This window comes from Phaethon aethereus, assembly GCF_964289735.1.
Source record: "Phaethon aethereus genome assembly, chromosome: 9".
Taxonomy (NCBI): domain Eukaryota; kingdom Metazoa; phylum Chordata; class Aves; order Phaethontiformes; family Phaethontidae; genus Phaethon; species Phaethon aethereus.
The window spans coordinates 1,987,826-2,011,200 of record NC_138585.1 but is presented as its reverse complement, the minus strand read 5'-3'; the positions used below and the strand labels follow the sequence as shown (position 1 = coordinate 2,011,200).

The 23,375-nt window shown below is 54.0% G+C and overlaps 1 protein-coding gene across 2 annotated transcripts in view; it reads left to right on the top strand.

Annotated features, from left to right (window-relative positions):
- Positions 1–10,757: 10,757 nt before the first annotated feature.
- The window catches only part of LOC309407974 (ephrin type-B receptor 1), a gene marked incomplete at its 5' end in the record, with an annotated part of 74,847 nt that continues 62,229 nt past the window's right edge, over positions 10,758–23,375 (top strand). For both annotated transcript variants that reach the window (XM_082003662.1, XM_082003661.1), the window contains one exon: positions 10,758–10,815. In XM_082003662.1, the coding sequence (XP_081859788.1) occupies positions 10,758–10,815 (58 nt within the window). The remainder of the gene's footprint in view (positions 10,816–23,375) is intronic.

Genomic DNA, 23,375 nt, shown 5'->3' with positions numbered 1-23,375 from the left:
AAAATGTCAACATCCAGTGCAAATGGGGAAAAAACATGTATTTTTGTCCCAGCGCCTCCAGTTCAGTCTAGCCCGCGTGCTGCAGCCTCCGGCTGCCAGCCGCGTGGGCTGGAGCGGCAAAAGCGGGGCAAAGCCCTGTTTTACACCGCCGGCGGGGCTTGGGCATGCTCTGCAAATAGGCACGCTACGAGCTAAGCTCCGGGCACACTTAATTCTAGCTGAAAAGAGGGACGTCTCTGCGCAGCGTCTCCCCTCTTGCGCTCCCAAGCCAGCATGTCTCGTGTTCTTCATCTTTTTTCCCAGCTGCAGGTTGTCTGCGGTGAGGACTGCCCATGGGATGGCTCAGCGGGGCTTCGCTGGTGGCTTTGGGTCAGCCCTCGGTGTCCTTGACTCCGCAGAAACCACCGCGCTTGCCGAAAGCCTTGGTTCTCCTTGAGGAGGCAGAGGCAAGCAGCCGAGGACTGAGGAAGGCTGGCGTTAGTTCTGAGGGCCTTCTGGTGATACCCTGGGGCACAAGGAATGATGAAATGGTTTAGGAAAAAAAAAAGTTTAAACGAACGGTTTGCTTTTGAGTGTGAGTGATTTTAAAGATTTTCCAATTTAGAGAGAGACAAAGGGAATGAACTAAACATTAACACTGAATAGCCTCGAAAGGGGTCAGTGTTTTACTTAAAACACAGACACACAAATCTACACAGATGTTCTGACCTTTGAAAAAAACCCAGACACAAAAATCCGCTGATCTGAAATGAAGGGATGATTTCGCTCTTGCCAAAGAGGCTGAAAAGCATCGCTTCGCTCCAGCTATTATCTCTGCTCCCTCTCCTGGGTCTTGCTCTTCTGTTGTACCACCTCTGCACCCTGATGGTGGGAGTGTCACACCTGTAATCTGGAGATAACCTTTGGGCCTCCGGCTGTGCCTGCCCGTCCAGCCCGGGGGAGCTTCGTCCTTCCCTGGTGCAATTTCCCCGTTTCTTCCTTTAGCATTTAGGATCGCGGCTCTTCACTGTGTTGGCGTGACCCAAGCGCGTTCGTGTGCGTGTAGACTCCCACGAATTAAATGCTGTGTTTTAAGCCTGTGCTGTGTCGTCCGTTTTATAGGTAGGTGCTTGCTTGGTGGACGCAGTCATGCCCCTCATCCCACATAACTCTATTGTCCCTCCATTTGTGGGTTTTGTGGGGAGCTCATGAGGTTCAGGGGGGCTTTGAGCTGCTCCGGTGCCAGCGTTTGCTCCCCCCAGGAGGGCAGCGTGCCGGTGCTCGCTCCCCACCTCCGTGCTGGGCGTGAAGCACTTCCCAGCGCAGTGGCGTGGCTCTGCGGGCTGCTCGGATGTGAACAATAACCCCCCAAAGTGAGGAGGCAGGGGATGAAAAGAAACTTTGATGAGAGAAATGAAAGGGCAGGGAGAGAAAAGGGGTGTAGCACGATGTCACCAGGAGATGCTTGAAGCTCCCGGAGAGAAAGTGGGAGCAATGCTACGGGTGAGCGTAAGCTGCTGGGTTTTAAGGCGATGCTGGTGGTAGCCCTGTGGCTGCCTGGCCACGTTCACAGTGTGGAGCAGCTTGGGTTGGGACATGCTCCCAACCCATCAACCCAGCCCAGTCTCCCTTCCTGCTGGTTTTGAAGCATCTTCCTCAGCTTGGACAGCCCGGGAGCAGCTCTGCAGCTGGCAGTCTCTGAGCATGCAGCCTGGTGAGGAAGAGATGACGGTGGGTTGATGCAGAGAGGTTTTGCCCACTGCCTGTGGGCTGCACCCCAGCTGGAGTCACCAGAGGAGCCCCGTTGGGAAGAAATGAGTCACAGCTGAGATGTGGTCATGGGATAAATAAGGACCCAGGGGTGGTGCATGAGGTGCTGGTGTGCTGCTTGGTGTTGTGGGGAGCTCTAGAGATCTGACGGGTCTGTGTGCAAGAGTGAAGAACCTGCAGCGGGTGAGCATCTGAAGGAGCTTCCCTTGGTTTGGGAGGTCTGAGTGTCCTGTAACAGTCTGCTGTTGTGTAACACGGGGCTTTCACTGCGTGGAAAATGTGAGCTTCTGGGTAGTCATAGCCCTCCCTGGGTGGGGAGAGGAGGGAGCAGCTGGCTGTCCTCTGCCAGATGTCCCCCCACCTTTTCCTCTTTGATCTCCCCAACCTCAGACTTGTTACCTTTCATCTGCTTCCACTCACTTCTGGGAGCAATCTCACATCAGTGCATAATGGACCTGTTCTCTCGTTTGTGCTTCTGCCATGAGCCTGGAGCTCTGAGAACACACCTAGTAATGTAATCTAAAAATAATGAGATTAATGATCCTCACCCAAAGTAAGATTTTTGCTTTCCTAGAGAGCTGGATGAAAACCAGCAATGAAAGCTCTTCCCCAGTGAGCAGGAAAACTTGTTTCCAGCTAGCAGAGTGTGGGTTGTAGCCCAGCCAGGAGCCCTCACGCCCTGCCACAGCCCCATCCTGAGGTGGGAGTCCTCCTTTTTGGTTAATATTTAGCTTCTGGCACACAGCAGACGGGTGGCTCTGAGGGATGCTGGCCAGTGGCTTTCCTGCTGACGCCCAAGAAGGTGTGCTCCTGGGAGGAGATGACAGCCTTGTCCTGGCAGAGCTGCTGCCTTCCCCTGTGTGGCTGGGGAAAGCGGGAGGACTTCTGCCGCTTTCCTCCTCCAGTACTGACCTTTCTGGAGCAGGTGAGGGGGGTCTCTAATGGGCCTGGGTGGGGTCTCTGCCCTGCTTCCCCCTCCATACCAGCTAACCCTCCAGTTCCCTTGCCTATGCTCTTGTTGGTGTCTTTCATTTACTGGAAATCTTTGTATTTACCAGGAACACTGAGATTTATACAGGATGATGTCAGATTCTACGTAATAAATTTACCAAGAGGGTGTTTTTTTTTTACATTACCAGATCCTCCTAACCTCTGTAAAATCAGGAATGATTTAGCTGTAAAGGGTTTGCTGTAGTGTCCTTCAGATACGAAATGAGAAAACGACGTTGGAGGTTGGCAAAGTGAAATGCGGATTCATCCCCGTTCCCAGAAATGGGGCTTACTTGTGGACAAATTGGCACGAGACCCATAGCTTTTAAATGGGCAAAGCAGGCTTTATAAATTAATTGTTTCCTATTAATGAGGAAGGCCCTGCGCTCCCACATGCCTGCAGGGAAGGAGAGCAGTGCAAGGGGGGTGTATGCCTGGCCCCTGCAAATATTTGGGGTCACCTATGGTACGGAGGGAGCATCTTGCACCCAGACCACTGGGTCCTTCCTGGCAATGCATTGCTTTCCTGGGTCCTTTTTTAATTATTATTTTTTTTCTGCCAAGGGCTGCTGCTAACGCAGAGCCCCAGTGCTGCCGGTTGCTGACCTCCAGAGGTTGGTGGGAGAAAACCTCGATCGCCTACATGGCCAGAGGGGACTCGGGGTGCTGGCCAGGCAGCTGCAAATGGGGTGTCTGGCCTCAGCCTAACACTGCTGCTCGTTGATGAATAACCAGGGAGAGGAGGCAGCTGGCCCGGATGAAGACCCGAGCAGTGTTCCTTGCTCGGGCGCAAGGAACCCGTGCCTGGATCTGGCAGCTGCTGCTCAGGCTTGGGGATCTCGGGGTATGCTGAGACTACGCGAGCAGGGACGGAGCTTCCCAGTCACCTGTGCTCGGGTGCAGAGCTCTTCCTGAGAACCGCCGCAAAGGCCGCTCTGTGTGGACCGGTGCTGCTGAGCTGCCTCTTCCCAGGGCTTGTGCCCTTGAGCCAGGGATGTGCAACCTGGAAAAGGGTCTGGGGTGAACCTGGGGAGTTATATGGGAGAAATGCCTGCAGAGAGGCAGCGTATGTGTTCAGACTTCATTAGGACAATTTCCTCTAATTGGAAAAAAAACCTGCCTCGTTGCTTTACCACCCCTTCCTGGTGAAGACCGTCACCTTCCTGGGCTGGGCTGCGGTCACCTCAAGTGCAAAGCTGGCAGAGAGGCAAGGGGATGCTACTCAGGTGGAGATGATCCTTTTGCCCACAAAGAAATAACCTGGTTGCAAGTGATGGTCTTACATAGGCTGTTATAGCACATACTTGTTAACTTTCAGCATTACCCCTGAATAAGTTTCAGGTTTCAGCTGGAAGATCAGAGCAAGCTTAGCTTTCTTTTTATCCCAAACCAGATTTTTCTATTGGTTTTCTATAACCAAACCCCTGTATTTGTAAATGGAAACAATTTGGTTTCCTTGTTGGCCTGTTTTTAAAAATGGCAATATAGGTAACTGTTAAAAGCTTTCTTTGCAGGCTTTGATTGAAAGTCTTTGCAGGTTTTGATCAAAAAGCTGTGATTCTGATAAAAAAAAAGCTGTTTTCTGTTTCCCCTTCCCCCACCTGTATCTCCATCTCTGCTCTCCTCCCCCTTCCACTTGGAGGAAAAAAAATTTCCACAGGCTCAATCAGCATCCAAGAGCCACTTATTTAAAGGGAGGAAGAGTATCGTGACGTTTGACTGCCTGTTTTGGATTCTGTGAAGGAATTTCATCCCCTCCCGGTTGCCGCGTCTCTGGCATCCCTCCCAGATCCTAACTCTCTGGAGGACGGAGGCAGAATTATCCCCGAGCTTTGCAGCTGCCAGATGTTAACCGACGAAACGGCAGCCTCGCTGCTTCCCTCTTTACTCTGGGTAAACCTCTGCCTGCCTGCCCTGTTTGAAATGCAAAACTTCCTCAAATCCCTTCTTGCAGGGTTCTTGATGTCTCTTTGCCAATCAAGCCTGACGGAGACTTGCGTCGGTCCTCTTCCAGCCACTTGCCTTAAGAAGCGCACTGGGATGTGGCTGTGTAAAGCGCCTGGGCATCGCGAGCCGCGGCGAGGAGGGATGGGAGCTGAGAACTGTGCGGTTATTGCTAAGTGTCCTCTCCCGCCTGTCAGTAGCGAGACGAAGTCTTCCTCCCCGCCTCGTTGCTGGCGTGAAGCGGAGCTAGGGATGTGTGGGTCACTGGCAGGGTTATCATCGTGTGGAGCCCGGCCGCCCGAGCAGGAGGTTGTGCACGACAAGAGCCAGGACGTGGCATCTCGTGGTCTCGGCAGCCGGCCTCCAGGCAGGGCTGCGGGGAGGGCAGCCTGAACGTTATCCACCGACCCCGTGGTGCCCGTCATCCCTGTTCGAAGGGGCCCACGGGCGCTGCTGCGGCAGTTTAAACGCGCAGCTGGGATATACAAAGGGGTAGCTTTAAAGACGTTGTCAAGGTGAAGGTTTCCCTTGCAAAGGGTCAAATGATCAGGGCAAAACTTGCTGGGTGAAGTTTAGTGTCTGTGCAGTCAGGTTAGGGGGGGCGCAGCGGGTCCTTCTGGCCCTCGCACCCATCCATCTGCAAGATTGATGATCTGTACAGCAGGCAGGCTATGGTGACGTTCACTTGCTTGTGTATGTGTCCAGCACGTGAGTTTGTAGATTTGAATATTGCTGGTCTCGTTCCATTTACCTTGGGGGGGAAAAAAAACTCGTGGTGTTTTGCCCTGGTGAAGCCAGCAGAACCAGGTGCTGCGTGCTTGCTCGCGTGTTGTGCTCTGTGCAAGGGTGCAGGACACATGCTCTTGCCCTTGAGTGCAATCAGCCGTGTAATTACCCTGTGAGTGATAGGAAAGGGAAAAAAAATTCATATTACCCTTATGATAGTGTTCATGGGACCCATTGATCAAGGTGACAATTGGAAATTCATCACGATGTAGTAGGAAAAATGGGAACTTTCCTGTGCATGAGAGGGGAAGCCGATCTAAACCAGCCACCACAGCCAGCTCTTTGCTCTCTAATGGGTGATTTCAGTAGAAAAAAAAATCAATGTCTGAGCGGCACCCTGAAGCAGCAGGTATGGAGGGGACTGGACCATTCTTCTCCCTCCTCCCTGCTGCTTTAGATAGGCTTGCACCGTAAAAATTTCACATCTCTTGTTTGCTTCCAGAAGTAGAACCAGAGCTCAGACTGCAACAAGCCAAATGCTGGGATAAAGCGCAGCTCCTGTGGCAGGTTCCCCTCCCCACTTTTTTTTTTAAAGCTTCCAAAGATAAATTGCATTTTGCTTCAAGATAATGAAATTTCCTTGGAGGAGAGACATATTTTTCTGTAGCTTTTGCATTTGGAACATGAGAAGAGTTTTTATTTTAAACCTCCATTGAAAGTGTTTGTCTGTCTATATTTTGCTTTCTTCATTGTGAATGCTCTGACTTCACAGAGCCAGCGGAGACCCCGAGACGGAGTGTTTCTGTCACTTATTATAGCTTGCCTTGGCATAAAATTTAATCTTTAGATTTTTTTTTTCATCTAAAGAAATGAAAGTTGAAGCCAGATTAGAAACAGATAAAAAGAAGTCATCCATCCTCAAACAAAAGTGGTTTTGTTTTTCTCTTTTGCATTTGTTAATCCTCTGCCTTCAAAGGGAACAAAGAGATCCTTCCACCTGGAAAGACTGGAAAAAAAGAAAAACGTGGAGCAAGTAGCATGCCTGATCTAGGCTCGTGTTGTCCCGTGGCCGGCATGTCTACCGGGGTTTGCAACCATCCTGAAAAACCTAATTAAAGGGAAAACCTGGGAAGCAGAAATTGCAGCATCTATGAAATCAAAGTGAATTTTTTTTTTTTGCTCCTAAGAGGAGAGCTCACTGGTCTTTACCTTGTCCTGCAGAGAAAGGTTGTCCTGCCGTCCATTGCTAAAGGAGCAGGCGCATTCCCTGCCTCCGTAGCTGGTGGCGACGTGGAGAAAACTGCGGCTCCATCGCGCTATAGGATGCCTTGTGTCGTACCAGAGCCCGTCTTAATACCGCTCTCATCTTTTGTTCAATCATGTGTAGTGATTAATGTGTTCTCAGGCGCTGAGAGGCTCGAGGCACTTGGCACTTGACTGTCTCCTATTTCTGTACTTAATAAACAGAATATTCCACAAGAAGAACTCGCAATTTATCTTTTGCTACTGTGCAGGGAGTTACTCTGAGTCCCAGCTCTGACTGCATCTCTCTTTTTTGCCCAGGGAATTAATAGACTCTTCCATACCCTAGCTCCCTCTGTTCTCACTCCGGTTGCCAAATTAACCTTCATCTCACCTACTTTTTCTCCACGTCTCGCTTCAATTTAGTCCTCAAATTGTTCACATGACAAAGGAGTCGTCCTTCCTACAGCTACTACTTCTGCTCTGATAAGATACCTGAATTTTCTGTGAATGCCTGAAGAGGAGAATAACTTCCCTCCCTTTAGTTTCCCTATGGTATTTTAAGTCCAGAAGCCTCCCTGAGGTTATTTCTCCTGGGAGTACAGTATGCGGTTTGGACTGCGCTGTGCCAAGTGACTGAGTTGTGCCCTGAATACACTGAGTGTTTGCTGGTGCTAATTAATGTTATTACATCATACTACATTTAGTTGGACTCGCAGGAGGGGGTTGGACTGCATGGGCGGTGCTGCAGGGGCTGGGTGCTGCTCACCAGCATCGCCCGAGCTTACCTGTCTCACCTGGCTTGCACGTTTGCGGCACACTAGACAAGTCTGAAATGCTGGAAAATTGAAGGCATCTGCTTTCCTTATCAGGGAGAGGATTTGTCAGCTCCTCAGGCTTTGACTTCTGGGAGGATGCTGTAGATGCATGCTTTTTTCTCTGCAATTAATGCATGGACAAGCTGCTGGGAGCAGCCTGCGCTGCCTTGGCAGGATTAGGGATGCGAGAGCACTGCTGAGGACGGCTTCTGCGCTGTGCGGAAATCTTCCTGCCCTCCCTGCAGGCCTGGCCTTGGCTTAGAAAATAAACCGGGAGCGTCACGGCTGCTTTAGTGCCTGTGCTTATTCTGGCGAGGGGAGGCTCCCGTGTCCTCTGCCAGCTCTTCTGCTCCGTGGGGCTGGTGGGGGAAAAAAGGCTTGTTTGACCTTTATGCTGCTCTGAGCTGCTCCTGGGTTAGTGAGCGGCTTGCTGGGGACCTCCTGCCACCAAGGGCATCTCTCCAACAAGCTGCCTGGTCTGAGCCGGGTGGTAGCTCCGGTGCGGGACAGGAGCCTCGGTCACCCTTTGACGGTGATGCGCCTAAGGTCGCAGGAGGTGTCAGGCTCCCAGGGATCGAGATCGCTGTGTCGCAGCTCAAAGGATTTGGGGTGACCCCCTTGCAACGTGGTACCTGCCACTGCATGCACAGGGATGCCTGGGTGGGCTGCTTCTGTGTGCTTCAGCTGGTCCCTTTGCGGCCAGTGCAGTGTGGTGGGGGAGGATGGGGACAGTCGCAGGCTGTGACATCTTTGGTCCCAAAAGATGTTTAAAGGGATTTTTTTTTTTTTTTTCTTTTGAGGAGGAGATCTGTGCTGCGGCGTATGATAACTCTTGATGTTTCCTTTTGCTGGCATCCCAGATCTTCATCTTCCAGAAAGGGTTTGGCATTGCCTGAAGCATCATCAGAGAACAAAAGGCAAAGCTGTTAATTAAGACAGAGCTAATTCTGGCAGCCGACTGTTGCCATCTCGATGTGCTGCGGGCTGCACGCCGCGGGAACAGGGGGACCGGCCCTGCTCACCAGGCACGGAGCTGCCGAAAGCCTTCCCGGAGGCTGTTCGTGCTCTTAGCAGGGCTTTGCCCCGTCTCCTTCCTGCATGGGTGCCTGGTGGGCAGGACTGGAGGTTACTCGTGGCCTGGAGGGGTGGTTTTGCCTTCTGCAAGATGCTTGCTGGGAGCCGCGGCGTGCTGCCGCCGCTGCCTGGGGTTTGGGGCCTTTTGCTCCGCTGGGGATGGTGGCAGCTCTGGGACACGGGGTCCTGGGGAGAAGCAAGCGAGATGGGACCTCAAAGCCTGGTGGCTTTCTGGTCCTGGGATGGGGACCGGGTGATGGAGAGGGTGCTGTGGGAGAGGATTCCCACCACCAGCTCAGATCTGGGAATGCACCAAAAAAAGGGCCGGATTCAAGGTCTTTGCAGCTTCCTCTGAAGGGGTGATGGTGCGCACAGCTCTGGGGTGGCCACTGGCCACGATCCCATCATCTGAATAAGAAAGAGTGGCCCAGTGGCACGATGCTGCTGCCTTCCCGTGCGCGTCCTCGGGATGGTGATGCGGTGAAGAGGCTTTTTCTGAGCCGCTTCCTCCAGGAGAAGTGAAGCGTTGTTGTTCAGAGACTCGGAGCAAGGCTGACAGAATAGAAAGCTTTTTGAACAAACACAGCTGGCTTTTACCCAGCGCAACCAACTCTTTGGCCAGCTGAAAAGAAATCAGAAGAATATTGATGTATTATTGTATTTTTTTTCCTCATACAAAAATTGTCAGGCTTTTTTTGGTCAAACGTTAGTTTCTGAATGCAAGTTTTTCAGTTGACAACCAAGGCAGTTCTCTGGATAACTCACAGGCTCAGCGCTTTGACTCTTGTATTTTCAAACGATTAACTTTTTTTTTTTTTTTTTTGCTGTGTACATCATGAATATTCTATACTTGAGCTGTTACTGAGTTGTGCTAGATCAGATAAATAACATGGTGTTGCTTTTGTGGCAGACTGGATAAAGATGCAAATAATACTGACATTTACTTCACAGTTTTCTTTCTGTGATCCTCTGAGTGAGTAAACTGGATTGCTGAGATATTCATGGGAAGAGAATGAAGAAGCCTTGTCAAGATGAAAGCAAATTTCCTTAAAACTTAGCCAGAATGTTCTTGGCAATTTTTTCTGTTATTTGCTCAGCTGAATAGGAGCTGCTTGAAATATATTTTGCACAACCGCGAAAGAAAACTCCTGTTCCTGTGGCACTGATGAATATTTTTCTTTTTTGGTGCTCTCTTTCCCTGAAAAGCTGATGATTTCCCAGTGCTCGGCGCCTCTGCGGGGTGGCTGGTCCCACGGCGGTAGCAGAGGCCAGCCCTGGCTGCAGGCAGGCAACCACGGCCTGCGTGAGCCCGCGCTGCCTTCCCTGCCCGTGCTTTTTCCCCTCTCCCACGCGCCGTGGGACGCGCAAACCCGGCAGGGAGAGATGGCGGCCGCTTTGCGCCGGATGAAGCGGTTGCCAGGCTGGGGAGAGGAGCTGAGGGGCACGCTGAGCCCCGGGAAGGGCAACGGGAGCCGGCCTGGCGCCGGGCGTGGCATGAGGGGGCCGGGGCCAGTCTCCTTCTGGAGGGTTCCTCACACACGCGTGACAGCCCACGCTGCCAAAGGCTCGCCTCGGGCCTGGAGCCATGCCTGTGCACAGTGAGGGTGCAGGGAGAGGGCAAGAGGCTGAGGAGACCCTTGACTTGTGCGGCCGCTGCGTTCTGGCCCTGAGGTGGGAGCAGCCATGTTTTGGGGGGCCCTCTCGGTGTGGGGGCTGCCTATTTGCTCCGGATCCCTTTTTGGAGGCAAAAGAAGGGATCTGGATTGCGGCGGCCTCAGCCTCCCGCCCACTCCCCGGGGCCCTGCGCCGCGGGTTCAGGGTCCGCCCCGTCGGGGGTCCCGCGGAGGGGAAAGCGGCGGGGGGCAGTGGCGGCGGTGGCGAGCCGCCAGGGGGCGCCGTCCCCCTTCGGACGGCGGCGCGCGGCAGGCGGGGGCGGGGCGGAGGCGGAGCGCGTGGCGGGGATTGGCGGGGCGGCGGCGGGGGCGGGGCCGGGCGGCGGCGGGGGCCGGCGGCGGCGTGGCCGCGCGCCCCACTCGCGGCGGCGATGTGACCTGGGCGGCGAGGCGAGGCGGCGCGGTCCCGTCCCGCCGTCCCGGTCCCCCGGCCCGCCCTGCCTCGTCCCGGCCCGCGGACGCACCCCCATGCCCGCTCACGGCCTCCCGCCGGTAGCGGCAGACGCCTGCGGAGCAGCGAGGCGCGGGGCCCGGGGAGGCGATGGCTGCGGATCTGGTGGTGCTGCTCTGCCTGGCCGCCGCCGCGGCCGCCGTGGAAGGTAAGGCGGGACGGGGGACGGATGCTGAGCCGCGGATCTCTGAGCCCGCCACCGTGCACGCGTGGGCTGGGAGCGCCACCCGCGGCGTCTGCAACCGCGGACCAGCCGGGAAACCGGCTCCTCCGCCGCGCGGCGTACCGGGGGCTGCAAACCGGCCCGGGGCTGGCTCCGGCACGGCACCCGTCCGCTTCCGGGGCCGCGGAGTTCCCCTTGGCGTGCCACCGGCCGGTTGTGTCCCCCGTCGTACCGCAGCCCGCGGGAGCCAGGGCTCGCCCACGGGCCGTGGGTGGCTCGAGAAGGGGCGGTGTGGGTGTGGGGGGATGTGTGTTCCAGCGCTCGGGGACGGCTCTGGGAAACCAGAGCGGTTCTGCGTGGGACGGGCGGCTCCTCTGGATCCCCTCCCCGGCAGAGCCCTGTCATGATGAGGAGGTGACCCCCCAGGGTCCCCCCGGGACCGCCGCCCCGGGGTCGCGGTGCGGGACACCCCGAGGGGCCGCGGCTGTGCGGAGGACTGCCTCTGGCCATCCTCTCGTGCCTCGCAGCACCCGTGGGAGCTTTGTGGAAGAGAAGGATGGATACACCGGGAGGTGTGGGCAGGGAGTCGGAGCGGTCCAGGAGACGTGGGGCCCGTTGACCGTTGGGCCATCCCTTCGGCGAGCTTTGTGCTGCTGGGCTCAAGCCTTTACCCCCATCGCGCACCAGGTTGGGGGACGCGCCGTGCACCGGGACGGCGCCCGCAGCCGCTGGGCCTGGCGGGACGGCCGGGTCCCCTCGGGCTCACGGCGGCGGGGCGTCGCTGCTCACTGACCGGCAGGGCTTTCGGAAGTATTGCTTATGGCGTTTTCTGATTTCCTTTATTTTGCCACTGCCTCCTTTGCCCCCGCCCCGACGCGGGCGAAAGCGCTTGCGGCGGGGGTTGCCCAGCGTGCGAGCAAGGGACGTGGTGCAGCCCCTCGCTTGTTGGCAGCGAGAAGCGCGTGGTTGCGGAGGGATGATGCACGGGGTCTTGTGGGTGAACTGAGCTGCCGGCCGGCGTGGGGCTTGGCCCCCTCTTTGGGGGGGGCGGCTAGCTTATGTGAGCACGGTTGCGGCTGAACTGGGAGCTGCTGGAGCTGGCTGGAGACCAGCGGCTCAGCTTCAGGCAGTGTGGAGCCGGTTCAGGAGCCGAAACGCCGCTGCGATGGTCTCCTGTGGGGCGGGAGCGGTGTTGGCTGCGGTTGGCCTCCGCTCGCGAGCGTGCCTGCCGGATCGCGGTGGGCAGGCCCGCTTGCTGCGGCGGCTGCTTTCCGCTGGCTTTCGGCTGACCCAGGCACTCGCTTTTCTGCTTTCTCGGGCGTCCTCCCTCGTTGCATCTCCATAGAAATAATGTGAGGGGGGAAATGCTGATGCCTTGCCTAGGCATGATGCAAACAGGCGCGTGTTCGCTTGGTAGCGAAGCCATGCGTGGAAACGCAAGACCTGTGAAGTGGCGGTTCGCTGGCCGGCGTTCGCAGCGTCAGCTGCTTGAGGCACTGCTGGAATCGCGACCGGCTGGGAGACCCTGGCCGGGTCCCTGTCTGAGAGCGCTGCTGGGTGTCGTGTCCGTGTGTCACGCAGCGTCTTCCCCGGCTTGCCCCGAGCTTGCTGGGAGCACGTGCTGGGCTGGTGGAGCCAGCAGCATCCCTGCCCGGGAATGAACCTGTTGAAGAGCGATGTTGTTTCTACTCTGCTGAGGAAATTACTTAGATAGTAAAGTAGTATCCTGGGCGAGATCTCAGATGTAAGGGAAGATTTTTGGACGGGGAATTCTGAGGCAGAGCGATCGAATCTGATTTGGACTTAAGGTGACAGTTCTCCTGGTGTGGTCGTGTAAAGAAATCACCTTTTTGTGGAGCTTATTTAAATCTTATGGATCCTCCTGGCGCAGGGGTTGAATTTGCTAGATTAAAACAAGGGTTTCTCTAACTGAGCTGAAGCATCTCCTAGAGCCAGACCTACCCTGGGGTCTGGCTTTCCCCTGGAGTGGCTGCGAGACGGGTTTTGCCGGCAGCCCTCTCCGGCAGCAAGGCGAAGCCCCGGCTGGAGCCCGGCTCTGCCACCGGCTGCAGAAGCAGCTGAGAGAAGGCTGGCTCCCTGCATCCCACATAAGAGTTTTTTGTCTCAGTGGCTTTTTTACGGGATGGTGGGCGGGAGATGTTTGGGGGTCTGGAACCGGTTGGAGGCGGGGGAGGATGCAGCCGGGGTCAGGGCCGGGGCTGCCTGCAAACATCTCTTTATCCTCCACGAAACCTTGCTAACTCATTGCCTGCGGCACGCGAACCTGGAGGTAGTCGAGTCGCTTACCCGAGTTTTCTCAGGGTTACTTGATTTGTACCGAATCCTGTGGCTTAGCTGACTGTTTTCTGCCGGACACCTGGATATTTATAGTCATTTTGAATTTTTTTTTTTTTTTTGTGGCCTGTGAAGAGGAAGAGGGACATGAGAAGATGACAGGAACAAATACTTCGTCTCTCCCACACCCTGCAATCGCTCAGGAGCCGCTCGCGTGCTCGCTCTCGTGTCAGCTGAACCAAAAATAATCACATTTAGCATATAGAGAAGGTGGTAATGGGCCGACGTTACATGTTTTAACTTGGGAGCTGTTGGAGTTTGAGGTGTCCGTAGGTCAGGTGGGGCTGATGTCTGTTTTGGGGCAGATCCTCCGCGTAAGCTGGTTAATCTGCCTGCCTGCTAACCTATCCGTCATCTCCCTGCCTCCTGCCAGCTCTTCTAAAAATGAGTTTTTTCTCTCCTGTATTGCTGCTTGCAGCATCGCGGTAAGCAAAGCACGGGGAGGGAGGTGGAAAGCCCTGCTTGGGGCTGGCGGATCCAGCTTAGTTTTTGCTTCCCGTGCTTATCCGCTCGCTTGCCCGCCTGGCCTTGGGAAATGCAGCCCGGGAGCGGAGCAGGGATGGGGGTTTGGTTGGCGAGCGGTATCCCTTGGCTCCTGCTCCTTGCGTGCCGCCCTCCCCGGGCACCCTCTCTCCTCCCGTTTTGGCTCGGGATGCGCACATCTGTTGCAAGGCATCCTTCGGGCTTCCTCCGCTTTCCGCCAGGCGCCGGAGCGGTGCCTGCCCCGAGCGGGCTGAGAGCCGGCGGCCGCCGCGCTGCCCTTCCCGTCGCCGCCACCGCCATCCCCACGTGGGCTTCCACCTTTGGCCCAGCTGGTTCACCCGCAGCAGAGCGGTTTTCAAGAGAAGCCAGAAATAAGACTTTCATGAGAGAATTTGCAAGTGCTTGTGTTCTGCATGGGAATTTGCAAGTGCTAGTATCCAGCCACCCCTTTGCTTTTACTCCCCCCCGCCAAGTATCTGGGGGGGAAAAAAAACCCTAAGGGGAAAAACCTTATTCTTGGCATGATGAGTGAGCCCAGATCTTGTCAGCCTGAAGGGAAAGTGTTCTGTCAAGTCATGGAAAAGGGGCCCGAGACTGCAGATGCCTGTCTTGCGTGGTTTTTTTTTTTTTTTTTCCTTTTTTTTGACTAATTGCTGATATCACTGACTCGTTATGCCTTGCCTCAGTCTTCCTCCTGCTTTCCCATTTCCCTCCTGCTTCAGGCTTGGAGATAGAAGTGAAGGAAATGCAATGTCCCGGTGTCTCTAAAGGTTCTGCTGGCCCCAAGCTGCGGGTGACCTCGGTGGCTCACACCACGCAGCGTGACAAAGATCCTCCAGAAAAAGGAAACAGGAAAACCTGAAAAGGGGGATTTTTGTCCTTGGGATGTGCGAATACGACTCAACTCATGGCAGAGATGGTCACGGTACGGCTGTCCCTGAATCAGCTGCGGCCCATCTTGCGGGCGACTTCACCTGCATCTCAATTCCACGTTGGTCTCCTTCCTTTAGGTGAAGGTCTTGTTTTATTTTTTGCCTTAATTAAAGCTTCGAATTTCACTTTCCCTGAACATAGCGCAGCCGAAAGTTGAGTAACTTGGGGTGCTCTGGCAGCTTGGCTCTGGAAGCCTATTAGAGATGAAAATGAGCGCTGGCGGTGATGGAGAGATCAGAAAAGCAGCGCTGGAAATGGAAAGCATGCCTGTTGGGTTGTCGTTATTAGTATTTATTTGACACCGAAGATGGTCTTTGAGCAGTTAATGCAAATAAGGCCCTGGAGGAGCTATGCGAAAGGCAGGTGCGGAGAAGGTGGCGTCTGTGATAAATACATTTATTTTTCGGCTTTTTCTGCTCACCGTCTCTGTGTGGAAATTGGGTCGCTGCCCTGTGCTCCCATGTGCTCAGTGGACCTGTCTGCCATGGCGTGGCCTGCCGGGGGGTTTGCGAAGTGGCCCCTCGCCCATCCTGGGTGCAGCTCCAGACGCAACAGGACAGAGTAAAAACCTTCCCCTGGCCTTAAAAATCAGAGGAAAAAATTGATGTTTGATGAAGTAGGCTGAATGTGTTCACCTGGCTCTGGATCCCGGCCATGGTGCTGAATAATAGATGTTTCTAGCAGAGGTGGGTTCTGCAAGCTAAAGAAATGCTCAGCTTTGGTGAAAAGGGGAAAACAGGACCTTGGGCAACAGATAACTTGGTCCTAATCAGGTCAGCAAAGCCTTGGAGACGCCGGTCCCTGGCGCAGCTGGAGCGCTGTGGGATGGGGCTGGCGGAGGGGACGCGCGGGGCGAGGCTGCGGCTGGCCGAGCGCCGCGCTCGCGGCGCCTGTGCTGCGTGCTGCGCCGCTCCCTCCCGCGTCCAGCCAGCTCCAGGAGGCTTTTCTCCCCTCTTCCAGCCGTGGGTATGAGCTCAGACGTGGGAACGGTTTCATCCGGGAGCCCCAAACTTGCATGGTATGTGCCCAAAGGGTGCTCTGTTCCCTGTAGGGAGACGCCGGTGGCGTCAGCAGTTGAGCCAATAGTTGGGGTTGGGGGAGAAAATGTTTTCCCCAAATTTTCATTAGAATTTGAGAGCGCACTTTGATTTGACCTCGTTCTCTTTCTGCAAACGTTTGAGCTATAAAGCGTCGCGCGCACGAATACTTGCGCGAGGCAAATGTTAAGCTTGGGTGTTTGCCGGGTCGCGATTTGGAAAGGCGCAGCCTCGGCTGCAACGTTAGGACGCCAGAGCGCGCGTCGCTCGCGGAAGGTTGCTGGCGGGGTGGAGGTGGTGCAGACAACCCGCGCGGTGGGAATTCGGGTCCACTGGTGACCGAGAGCACCTGGTGACGCGGTGCTGGGTGGCGGGAATGGCGACGGAACGTCAGCCCGGAAGATACTCGGGCGTTGGGGTCTACGCGTGAAAGCGCGTACGCGCTCACACGTGGGCGTCCCTCCCCGCCTCCCCCCTCGGCGGAGGCCGCTGCGGGAGCGAAAACGCGCGGGAAGCGGTGGAGCGATGTCAGAGCAGCGTTAGGAGGTAGCTGGGACCTCGGGTGGCCACGGGACACCGAGCTGGTTATTGCACAGGCAGGCTTTTGGGGGCTAAAAATACCAACTTTCGGAAAGCGAGTGGCGTGGGAGGCGGCGTGGGAGCGGGCGGGGGGGGAGTGGGCGCAGGGCTGGCACGGACGTCGCGCAGTGGCAGGTAGAGGCAACACAGCCCTTTCCTTGGGGACAACGAGAGCAAACCCTTGCCCGAATCAGCCCTGTGACTTTCCAGATAATTAGCAGACATGGATGGGCTCCCTCCTGCGCCCTAAATGTGGTCACTCCCAGCCACAGCTCTTTTTTTGGGTTTTTTTTTTTTTTTTGTTTGGTTTGATCACCATCCATTTTCCACAAAGTCCCTTCGTGAGAAATGGCGAGAAAAATGGGACGTGTGTTTGTAGGAACTAAAGGGTCTGTGCTTTTATTTATTTATTTCTCATAACTTTTGAATTATTAAAGCCCGTTCAGCAGAGATTAACTTTCCCTGCTCAATATTTATTATTGTTTCATTTCCCTGGAAGTTGGAGCTAAGAGAGCTTTGATAAATGGACTGAAAGGTTCTGTAGTTTCTCTATAGCTAATCTAAATATCCCCGTATCCTTTGCTGAAAAGCTAATTTGTAATTTCCTATGGTAATGCCGCTTAGTGAATTATAATGATACACCGGGGTCTGCTTTTCCTCCCGGTTCTCTGCTGAGGGAATAACGCTACCATCGGAAAATGGTGTGAAACCTGGAAGCTGGCCATTAGTCCCCTAAATTTTCGGTCTAATAACAAGAATCCAGAAAGCATGGGGACCATATGGCCTCATTTTCTCATGTCTGGGCTGGAAGGCATCCCTCTCCCCCGAGTTCGGTTTTGGCAGGAGGGATGGGAGCTGTGGCGGAGCCGGCACCGTGTGCCGGTGCCACGACCCGTCCACCCAACGTGGTTTTTGCATCCGCGACCGGAGCCCGATGATACGCAAAATCCTTGCTTCTGGAAACCTCTCCCACCACCCCAATTATAAACAAGTGTTATCCGTCTTTTGAATAATTGAAGAGGCTTTCTGTTGAATATTTAATTACAATAATATTTGGTTAGCGGGGGTTGTTGGTCTCCTTTTGTGCAATTGAGGTTTGCTGCAAGAAAACAACCTGTTAAAAGAAAATGTTCTCTGTGATCATTGATTTTTTCCTTTTCTTTTTTCTTTTTTAAACTGATCAGTTATTCAGTTGAAATTGGTTAATTAGCTCAGCTCCATTAAGACTCTTTGGCATTTAAACTTGATATTTCTAAATAATTATAGTTTTGCCTGCTAAGCCCGCAGCCCAGGGTGACCTAATTACTATTAAAGCTTACGTGTTCTGGTCTGGCTTTAATAAGTTCCTGCGGGGAGCCCCGCAGTTAAAAATCACAGAGGCGGCAGTTCAAAGGGGAAAGGGCTCTGCCCCGAGCCCTGGCCGAGGAAGACTACTTTCCTTCGGCCTCGCTTCTGCCAACCTAAACCTGGTGGGCGGGATGCTCCCGGCTTTGGGTGGGATGCTCCCGGGGTGGGGAGAGGAGCCTCAGAGCATCCCCATGGTTGGCAGCTCCGTGCCATCCCCTTTCGGGGCAGGTAGAAGGTGATGGCAGGTGGTCCCCTGGAAGGGGACAGAGATGGGAAAAGGTTTTAGTTAAGGGTGTTAATTTGCTTGTTTTCCCTTCTAAGTTGCTCCCCTTAAGGTGGAGCCCTTTCAAGCTCTTTGCAGATGGGGAGAGACAAAAATACAGTATTAAGTTTATCTTGTTTTTTTTGGTTTTGCTTTTGCTTTTTTTTTTTACAGTATTAAGTTTATTTTTTACTTTTTAATTTGGAAATAGCCATGCCAAATAATTAGGGATTGGTAAAGCCTCAGGTATGTGCTTGTTAGTGTAGTGAGAAAAACATTTAATATCTGGGGAGGCATCCAGTCAGCATTACTGGTGTTTGAAGCTGATTAAGCTTTAATTTGCTATGCTGTGAGTAAAAGTGGTGGCTGGGAGTAGGTAAGAGGCTGTGGAAACCCTCGCTTTTTTAGGCTGGTTCCTCCCATCCCAGATGGGGGCTTCGTCACGACTTTAAAAGATTATTTTGTGATATTTTCTCCCAAATGTGTGGGGTGAAAGTCCTGCCTACCTCTGCCACGCACTGGTACCCTGTGTGCCACATCCCAGCAGCAGCTGGGCACCAAGTTTTGGATTATTCTGGGCCAACCAGCATCTTCCTTGGATTGCTTTGAACATGGCTGGGTTTTGGTGTCTTTGCCTGGCTATATTTTTTTTTAATTTTTTTTTTCCCGAGTAGCTCTGCCCGCTGCTCCCGTCTTTGGCAGCAGTGGATGCTCTCCGCTCCTGGCTCTGCCATCTCCCGGGGAGCCTCTCCAGCCCCGCAAAGCCCGAGACCTGTTGCACGTCCACGTCTTTGCTTCCCTTTTCCTATTTCCTTCCTGTTTGCAGGGCAGAGCGTGGGGACACCTTTTTTCGCCTGGCCCTGCGTGCCAGTCCCGGGGCAGGGCAGGTCGCCTTCCGAGCTCGACTCCGGATTGCGGGGAGATGCTTCTCTTTGAGCCCCAAAACCCGAGCACGAACAAAAACCAAGCACAAGATGAATCTCCATGCGCCCGCTCCCTGCCGTGGGGTGCTGGGGGTGAGCTGGCAAGCAACACTCAAAATAACGCACCCAGGTAGCAAAGCGAGAGGGACGCGGGGCTGGCGACGGTCCCCTTTCTGCTGGTGAGTGGAGGGGTGGCAATGGCTGAAGTTTTATGGAGGGTGTTTTATTTCTTTTCTTTTCTTTTTTTTTTCTTGCAATCAGAGGGGCCTTTGATTACTAGAGGCCTTCACTTGCTTCAGCCGCTTCCTTAGCCGCGGGGTCGGAGCCGACTCATTATCATCCTCGCTAGGGTCCTGTTGATACGAGGATAATTGCTTTCTGCTCAAAAGGCATTAAATCACGGCGGAAGAGGCGAAGGGGTGTGAATTACATCTTCCCTGGGAAAACCAGGAACACAGCAGAAGAGTTGAAACGGAAACGCTGTCCTCGAGAGGCAGGAGGAGGACTGGGCCGGCCGCGGGGGTCTGCTCCAGTCCTGCGGGCAGACCCTGCCCTCGGCCGGGGGAGCTGGGCAGCCTGATGCCTTGGTAGGTGGCTGGGCACTTTAATTTTGATTTTCTTTTTTTTTCCCCCAATACCTGTAGCTTCATATTTCCAAATGCCCGAGGAACGAGACAGACACGTAGGGAGAGAGCAGGAGTGGGATGCTCTCCGGGTGCTCCGTGTGGCATCCGCTCCGCTCTTCATTAGAAACCAATGTGTTTGAAAAGAGCAAAATTTGGCTCTTCAAGATCACCAACGTGTTGTCGGGGGTCCTTCCTACAACATTTTCGACTGGTTCGGGGTCTTTGCATCGCGCTGCCTCGCTCAGTGTACCCGTGGCGCCCGCGAGGGTGCTCCGCAGGCGCTGCTCGCCCGTGGCGTGTAGCAGCACAGATGCCCTCGCCGCCCGGTCACTCCGTCCCCACGCTTCTGCCGTAGGTTACCTTTAAAGCAGCGATGGCGGGTCGCTCCATCCTTTGCCGAGACGCGCAGAGCCGCTCCCCAGCCCGCGGGGTTTGGCTGAAGCCGTCCAGAAACTTCACGCGAGCGGGTGAACCCCCTGGAGATGCCCCCTGGAGATACCTGGCCTTTGGTGTCCGCGCTCTTCCCCTTGAGGTGAAATCGCTGGTGGGGGTCTAAGTCATTCGAGCTCCTCGGGCTCTTGGCAGAGGCACCGTGAGGTCACATGTAACTGTGTCACAGAATCACAGAATCATTAAGGTTGGAAAAGACTTGTAAGATCATCAAGTCCAACCATCAACCCAATGCCACTGTGCCCACTAAACCGTGTGTCGAAGTGCCACGTCCACACCTTTTTTTTGAATGTGTCATTGAGACCAGATACAAAGCTGTAAAGTGGTAATTTCTGATGTAATAAAAGTTAGAAGGACCAGCTCTGTGCTGCGTTTCCCGGGGAGGGACGTGCGGCTCCTGGGGCCACGCATGTTGCACCAGGTAACTTTACTCTTGCTCAGCGAAATGGAGAAAAGCATCAACTGTGCAGGAGTTAAAAGCACGGATTCCTTTTTCTCTGGTCCCAGCTTAGGCAGGGCCCCCTCGAGCCCTGGCCGTCGGCTCGCGATGCTGCCCCGCTCCACGGATGTCGAAGCCGACCTTGCGGAGGAGAGGAGGTGGGCGCAGGCTGGCGGGGGCTGTAAGGTCGTGAGATAGTCGTATTCTGTATCTTTCTAAAAATCGGCTTTTATTTATCCGTCCTGGCGCCATGCGTGGGTTATTACCGAAACAGCTGGCACCGCCGCGCTGAAAGGCTCGCTCAAAAGCTGCCGAAGGCGAGAAGAAGGTGCTCGTTAACTTCAGTGGGCTTTGGCGGAGGCCGGAGAAATGGGCTGCTTTGCAAAGGGGCTGCTCACGGCACCCTCCGGCTCCGCCTTCGTGCGCCGGGGCTGACCGGGGACAGGGCAACCCCCGATTTCCCACGGTCTGGTCCGTAACTTGCGAGAAAATGGTCCGGCTGCCTCCGACCAGGGAGACCCGCTCGGCAGCATCCTCGGGGCTCCCTGCCGAGGGGGCTTGGGGAGCGGCGGGTGGGCGCCTGCCTTCCCCCTTGCCCCCATAACCCCTGTGTTCTCTCCCCCCGCGCCAGGCACGGACCCCCACGCTCCCCGCTGCAATCTCTTGAGTCACCAGCCCGGCGGATTTTTTTGGGGGTGGTTTGCGGCAAGGCACGTTTTTTTTTATTTCTTTAAAGCTTGGCGACGTGCCGGGGAAACTGGGATGTCTTTGAAACATTTGAAGTATTCCTAATAGGTTACCTTGAAAGCTTTCTTCAGTCTTGAATGAATCAAAGGGCAAATGTTTATAACGCAGCACCCACACAGGCTGGGAGGGGAATTTTATTAAGGCAGGAGAGTCAGAAAACAATAATAATAAAACATGTTTTATGAAGTTGGCGAGAAACTTATAAACTAGGTGAAGTTTTACAGCATATGAATTTGATACAAGTTGTAAATTTGAATTCCCAGCCTGGTCCTCAGGTCTTGCTCTTTATTACCTGAAATAACGTTCTCCCCTTTTAATCACTGGCTGCGGCGGAGCGAACGCCGTTTTATCTTTCTAAATGATCTGCCGTGCGCGTCTCGTAATCAAACTTTCACCTATCCTGAAGACTTCAGCCCTTTCCTTGAGCAACGCAGCGGCTGTTGCTCATTAGCAAATCGCTGCTATTTGCTTTGCTGCGGCAGGGGGGACCTTGGGGATCCTTGCACACATCCCCTGGTCTGGATTATTTAGATTTTTTTGGTTTTGTTTCCAGCAGAAACCATAAGGGTCCGGTAAGAGAATAAGCTTGGTCTTTGTTAAATCTTCAGCAGCAAGGGACTGAAAGATGCTCCGGTGTTGCGCTGGTAGCCCGCTGCCTTTCCCCGCCTGCGGCGCTGCTGGTAGGAACGTGGGCGCTTGCCGGGGCTTCGCTGCGAGGTGACCGATGGCCTTTTGAGGCGTCCGGGGCTTTGTTGCCGCTTTCCCAGCAAGGAGGTGCGATCCTTGGGGTGCAGTCCAGGGACTGGCTCCACGACGCTGGCCGAGCTGGCTCTGGTGTCCCCCTCTGTGGTGGACGTCACCCCTGCCCGCCGTGGCTCCGGCTCCTCCATGCTGCTCGGCTGTCGGCAGCTGGATGTGCGGGAAGCGTGTAAAGATGGTTTGTCAGACCCCTGTCCTGTCTACGCACACGCCAGCAGGTTATTCCTCTTCAAAAAATATGTGATTACTTAAGCAAAGCCTTCTAGCTAATCGCCGGATTATTCCCTTTAAAATGGGAAAGTAATTAGGGATGTTTTTTTTAAATAGGCTTCCCACCCTTGGATCTGCTGGGATTAGTGTACGTGGGTGTGTAAATATTTAGTTTCCAAGGACTTTCTTCCTGCCCCCCCCCTTCCCTGAAGAAACAGCAACGATAAGCGGTTGAAATGAGGCAGCAGCTATGCCTGGGCACTTCTCCCAGCATCCAAAATATAATTGAAATTACAGATGACCCACAAAGGAAAACAAAAGTTTTGCTGGCGCGATGCACTGGGCCGGCTTTCAAAATGAGGGTCTCCTCTGCTTATGTTTGAGGTTGAAAAGAAGAGGTTTTGCCTTGGGGTGCTGGGATGCTTGGGGTGATGGAGAGCAAGTAGAACCCCCAGTCAGTAAGAGCTGTGGTTGAGTGTGGTGGGCTTGGTTGAATCTTCTGCCTCCAGCTGCCCATTAGCTCGGGGGGATTTTTGAGCTCATTTCCCTTTGTGGAGGCCTCACTTTTACATCTGAACAATTTAGACTTTTTGCACCGAGGCGCTTTGATGTTTGGATTCAAAACCCACGTCTTGTTTTGAAACTTGTTGCAGCGTTTGTTATGTGTTTGTGAAGCTGGGAAGGCGAGTGAAAAGAAGCCGAAATCAGAATTAGATGCAGAAGTGGTTTTAACTGAAGCAAAATATGTAGTTAGATGGAAGAGTGGTTTTAACTGAGTGATCTGGGGGAGTTGCAGGTTAAAGGAATGGTTGAAACCAATAATTCACACGCTTCTTCTAGAGGTCTACATCCCTGCTGTTCCTACAGCCAACAAATACCCTCGCCAAGCCAGGGGAGGCCAGAACGCGTGCTCCCCATCCATCTCTCGCATAAATCCCAAGCTCTGGTGAGGCATCAGAAAGCCACCAGAAGAAAACCTGGCTCAGAAGAAAACCTGCCCAGCCCCAAGGTCTGGAGGTGAGGAGCTGTCATCGGTGTGCCACGTGGCTTTGGTTCCCGTCCTGCCGCTGGGAGATACTTGTAAGGTACTTGATACGGGCTGTCAGTGCTTAAAATGCTCATGCCCCCATCGTTTCTCTTTCTGGCAGGGGTTATTTATTGCGGGCATTAACCCAGGGCTGCCGTTCAGGTGCCTCAGTCTTTCTTTCAAAGATTGCATTTGTGCTGTTCAGCTGTAATTGGCAACTTTTGGACTTTTTGTTTGCTTTCCTGAGTGCTGGAAAGCCTTCAGAGGTTGTTTAGGAGGCAAAGGGAGCCTGTAGATCTAGATTTTGTTGTTGTTGTTATTATTATTATATATTATTATAATTAAAACATATTTTTAGCAGCTGAAAT